Raw genomic sequence first — 5,353 nt, 5'->3', positions numbered from 1 at the left:
GAGCAAGTCTTTGAAGGCAAAGATCCACTCTAAGGGGCCTTGGGTGGAGTTTGGTGGAAGCAAAGGGGCTGGAGGATGTGGTGGTGAAGGTGGTGGGAGGGCAATCCCCTGGCTTCTCCCAAGGGCACTGCCCAATCACAGACTGAAGTTGAGGGGACAGAGGGCACGGAAGGGCAGGTCCTATGGCCATGTCCGCTTGGGCAGCAGAAGTACCTTAAGCCCCTGTATGAGTTGAGTTTTCAGTAAATGTGGTGCCTCACCAAGAGGGCAGGAGAACTCACAGAGGATGAGGTGTAATGTGTGATCACCATTATGCAAAGTCCACGCCAGTACAAGATCCCAGACTGGGTCTTCAACAGACAGAAGGATATAAAGGACGGAAAATATAGCCAGGTCCCGGCCAATGGGCTGGACAATAAGCTCCATGAAGATCTGCAGTGACTGAAGAAGATTCAGGCCCAGAGAGGGCTGCACCACTTCTGGGGCCTTCGTGTCCAAGGCCAGCACACCAAGACCACAGGGCGTCATGGCAGTACCCTGGGTGTGTCCAAGAAGAAATAATCTGTAGGCCTTGTCTGTTAATAAAGAGTTTCTATACGTGTCTCCCCCATAAAAATATACATTCCCCTGGGTCAGAATGATCCAATAAATATCCGGCACAGGCCGTCCACGAACACGCGCGGGTCCAGGTGACAGGCGCTGGTGGCGCTGGGCAGGTCCTGCAGGTCCACCTCCTCCATCTCGCAGTCGATGAAGCTCCAATCGCCGCTGCTCTCGTCAGCCTCGGCCCCCGGAGAGGGGCGCGAAGGGCCGCAGCGTCACCCCGGGCCGCGCTCGCGCCTCGGCAGCCTCCGCAGCTGCCCCGAGCCGGGCCCGGCCTCACGGTCCTTCATCCCCGCGCTCGTGCCCGCGCGCCCCCGTGCGCCTCCGCAGACTGCGCTGGGCTCGCGCGCCCAAGCCTGGCGCTCCCCGTCCGCGCCGCTGCCGCCGGCTCCGCGGTTAACCCGCTCCTGCTCGCACGGCTGCCGGCGGCGGACGGTCACCACGGCTCCCGGAGACGCTTTAACCTTCTCTTCTAAAAGTAAGATTTTTACCTTCTCTTTAATCTTAATCAGGGACTACTTATGGTTGTTACCTTACCCTTGGAGTGAAATAATCTAAACAGTTAAACCATTTTCCATTTATTAACACAGTATTAGGAATTAGGTTTCCCCCAGTAGCCATTAACATTCCCAGTATCCCACCTTCCAGAATAATGGAGTGGATGATATAATGCAATCAACTGTGTTAATAAATTGATATTTTTCTCCAAGGAAATGGTTCTCATCGTTTGAAATGTAAAGCTTCTCAAGAAAGCCTTAGAGTCACAGCAAGAAGACTCCATGGGTTAGTGAAGTTCATGGTTTCCTTATTGAAACTCCCCAATTGCCCCAATGTTATTACCCTATAAAAATATCAGTGCAAACGTGGCATCCTTTTGCATTCATATGCTCTTTTCCTTTTGTATTCAAGCGTTCAGCCGATAATTATTTACTAGGGATCCACTGCGTACCAAGCAAAGTAACTAGTACCCAAAGATAAAAGAAATAAGGTACAGTGCCAAAGTAATACTAGTGAGTGTTATAACAGAAGAGTCCATACAGGAAAAGGAGAGGGCTGAGGTTTCACAGAGCAAGTGGCATTGGTCCTGAACAAGTAGGAGTTAGGGGAGAGGTTGAAAAAGGGAGCCTGGAGTGAGTGGGAGGACAAATAGTGAGCCCAACTTCACACTGAGGGAACAGGGAGACACAGAATTATGAAGAAAAGCATGACCTTTTAAAGAATGTGAGTAGTTTGTGGGAGGATTGAAAGGTGTACAGGGTATTTTGAAGAGTAAGTCAAGAAAGACAAAGGAAGGTTGGAACCAGGTTTGAGGTTACTTAGGGTGGATTGAGAACAGAGCCAAAGATGGGAACCCCGGAGGCCTATGACAGGGTAACTAACAGGTGGGTGGGGCAGGAGCCTCACTATTTCAAGGAGACCTGAGAAGCTGCACCCAGAAAGGAAGGAGGCTATGGAAAAACTTAGGAAAGCGACGGTTCAGAAGCTAATGGAGGAAAGAAATTTAAAGGATTGTGAAGTGCCAGGGAGAGGTTAAATAAGGGGGACATTGAAAAGTGTCCTTGGGATCTGAATATTGCCCCCAAATGGCAGTGCTGGAGGTAACATCCAGATGCACGAGATTGAGCCAGATGCACCAGATGCTGTGAGGACTTCAAGCCAGAGAGTGTGGACTCATCTATCAAGGAAGAAAATTTATAAGTGGCCATCCAGGGTAAGGGCTAACACCTGTAACCAGGAAATAGCAAGGGTGCTCTTGGGGAGATTGAACACATGTTTGTGGCTGAGTGAGAAACACGCAAAGGTGATCAGACTGATAGAGAACTTAATCTGAAGACCCTGACTGTTGGCCTTGTACTGTATTCTTATGCTCATGAGCTTTGTGCACATTTCAGTTTAGAATTTATATCAACAGTGAGGTCTCTGATTCTTATCAAGTGCAGTCTCTGACCGCTGTTCCCATAGCTCACAGTTCTAGAAATGACATAATGAAACCCTTTATCATTATTGCTTAAGGGAAAATTGCATTTGATTTATGGGTTTTTAAAAAGTCGGGTGAGGCAAGAGTACCTGTAGACATGAAGGCCAAAGCAGATACTATTTTAGATACATCCTGTAATGAGGGACCCTGTCATTTGAAGTAGGATTGAATTTTTTCTCTGCCTGTAAAGTCTTTGAACATATGTTTTCTGCTACTGTTTTTCAGAATCATTTGCTGTTTCAAATAGAGAACTGTGCGATGATGAGAAAGAGTTCATACATTTTCCAGTATGTGAGGGGACCTCTCAACCTGAACCCTCATGTTCAGCTGTCAGAATAACAGCCAGTAAAAACTACAGGAGCAAAACCTCTCAGGAAGGTGCTTTTAAAAAGATGCATGAGGAAGAACACCATCAACAATGTCCATCTTACAACTGCAACTGATACAAATGAATGAGGTGCATGTGGTGACTCGTAAAATAAGAATTTATAACTATTTCCCTAATTGGCTATGTATTTTTTTCACAAATCTGCTCACGATAGTTTGCCAAACACTTCAGGGAGAGGAGTTATTTGTCTTTCAAAGCAGTTAGGTAATATGGCAATGACTAGAAAATGGATTACTGTAAATCAGCTTACTTTTTCAAGTAAAATTAACTTTATCTAGATTAAGAAGTCATTCAGTACTTGCCTCTTTACCTCACCTATCTCTCCAGTAGACAGTTAGTCGGCAGGGACTGTGTCACCAAGACCTAACACAAAAGCCTATTATTGAATTATTAAGTATTATGAAATATTGGGGGTTTAATCAATGTTCACTGAAGAAAAGAATAAGCAAGTTTATCTATCCAGGTAATTTGAAACTACTCAGAAAATCTCTGCATTTCTCCTCCTGTACTTGAGGTATTCAGGGGAAAGATTACAGAGGACTAACTAAGAAACATATCTAATCTCTAGAGGAAGACCTTGCTTAAGGCTCTAGATGAGGAGAGTTTGGGGTCAGTGCCGGTGGTTTGGGGAAGATTTGTCCTGTATCCTGAGGATGAAAAAGGCTCTCAGGCCTTGACTATGAAGACCCAGATGCACAGATGAGTATTTTCACTTGGCCATGGGCATGATTACTTATATTTTCCAAATTCCAAATTTAGGACTTATAACCTGAAAAGGAATTTTTCCCTTGATATGTGGATTTATTTATATTAACATTTGTAATAATATAAGACTTATGTGTATCTATTTGTAGGTTGTTTATTCATTACAAGACATAAAAAATATGGTTGGAAAATTTTCTTTACTCTATTGTGAGTCTACTTGCATTTTTAAAAAAGGTTACGTTACAGAAATTTTCTCATACAAAAACAGAGAGTGAATCCCTATATTCCTGTCCTCCAGTTTCAACAGTTATTAGCTCATGAACAATCTTATTTTTTCTCTAAGCTACTGTTAAGGACTGAATATTTGTGTTTTCCCTCCCCCCAAATTCATATGTTGAAGCCCTAATCCCCAATGTGGTGGTATTAGGAGGTGGGGCCTTTGGGAGGTAATTAGGTTCAGATGAGGTCTTGACGGTGGGACCTTCATGATGGGATCACAGTGTTCTTATAATGAGAGAAGAGACTAGAACTCTCTCTCTCTCTCTCTCTCTCAACCAGGGGAGGATACAGCAAGAAGGTGGCTGTCTGTAAACAGAAAGTGGGCCCTCACCAGACACTGAATATGCCAGTACTTGGATCTTGAACTTCCCAGCCTCCAGAATTGTGAGAAATAAATGTTTCTTGTTTAAGGCACCCAGTCTATGGAATTTTGTTATAGCAGCCTGAACTAAGACACCCACCCATTCCAACTTCTCCTCAGGGATATTCGAAGCAAATCCCAAACCATCATTTCATATCATCATTTCATCCATAAGTATTTCAGCATGTATCTCTAAAAGAAAGAAAGGAACTCTTTTAAAAAAATAATTATAATGCCTTTATCATTATCCATGATTCCTTAATATTGTCAAATATCCAGTGTTCATACTTCCCTTACTGCCACATATATACATACACATAATCATATATATATGATTATATGCAAGTATATGAATGTATTCATATATACACACATATATGTACTGACAAAGACTCTCTCCATTGACCAGAATGTTAGTCAGACTCCTGAGACTTCTCTGTCTAGGCCCAGGCTTCCATCTCTGTCCCAGTAGAATCCAGTTTTAGCAAGAATCCTGTTAAGTCAGTTTAGTGAAAATCCCCCACTCTTAGTATCTGTTCATCCTTGATATCTTATTACCCTGGCTTGCCTTCAGCAATGATTCTAGAAAGTCTGTTTAGTCCCAAATCCCTTATCCTTGGTGTTTCCTCTTAGTAATTTTCTATCCGCTGACCCCCACACTGCTCCTTGGTTATAAATCTGCACATGTCCTTGTTGGAATCAGGGTTGAGTCCAATCCCTCCCCCCTATGCAAGACCCTTTTGTAGTGGTCCTATTGCCACAGCCATCCCTTGAATCAAGTCTGCCTTACCACCTTTAACAAGTATCATGAGTAATGTTTTCCTTATATATATGTATTATATGCTTGTATATACATTCGTTCCTCAGCATCTGTGCGGGATTGGTTCTAGGACCTCTCTCAGATACCAAAACTTGCTGATGCTCAAGTCCCTTATATAAAATAGCATATTGTTTAAGATCATTCTTAATGTCATTCCTTTGCTTCCTTCTCATTCCTGCTTAACCTTCTTAGAGCAAATGTAAAGGGAATATAGGTTTC

The 5,353-nt window shown here is 43.5% G+C and overlaps 1 protein-coding gene across 1 annotated transcript; it reads left to right on the top strand.

Moving 5' to 3' along the window:
• The first annotated feature begins 750 nt into the window (after positions 1-750).
• LOC134365577 (uncharacterized) lies at positions 751-4,367 on the top strand. The gene is made up of 5 exons (XM_063081679.1): positions 751-1,081; positions 1,314-1,386; positions 2,194-2,314; positions 2,807-3,038; positions 4,233-4,367. Exons 1-4 carry the CDS (start codon positions 751-753, stop codon positions 2,918-2,920), a joined length of 639 nt encoding a protein of 212 aa, XP_062937749.1. The 3' UTR covers positions 2,921-3,038; positions 4,233-4,367.
• The last annotated feature ends 986 nt before the right edge of the window (positions 4,368-5,353 follow it).

Source organism: Cynocephalus volans, chromosome 17 (genome assembly GCF_027409185.1).
Source record: "Cynocephalus volans isolate mCynVol1 chromosome 17, mCynVol1.pri, whole genome shotgun sequence".
Lineage (NCBI taxonomy): Eukaryota > Metazoa > Chordata > Mammalia > Dermoptera > Cynocephalidae > Cynocephalus > Cynocephalus volans.
The sequence above is the reverse complement of the archived record's forward strand: the minus strand, read 5'-3'. Positions and strand labels throughout refer to the sequence as shown.

What these genes read in the sequence shown, in the direction of transcription:
- LOC134365577 (XM_063081679.1), top strand. Translation starts at nt 751, where the DNA reads ATGAAGCTCCAATCGCCGCTGCTCTCGTCAGCCTCGGCCCCCGGAGAG. An exon ending in TTTAACCTTCTCTTCTAAAA is followed by an intron (nt 1,082 to 1,313) that starts GTAAGATTTTTA and finishes TTTTTCTCCAAG; the next exon opens with GAAATGGTTCTCATCGTTTG. An exon ending in TTTATAAGTGGCCATCCAGG is followed by an intron (nt 2,315 to 2,806) that starts GTAAGGGCTAAC and finishes ACTGTTTTTCAG; the next exon opens with AATCATTTGCTGTTTCAAAT.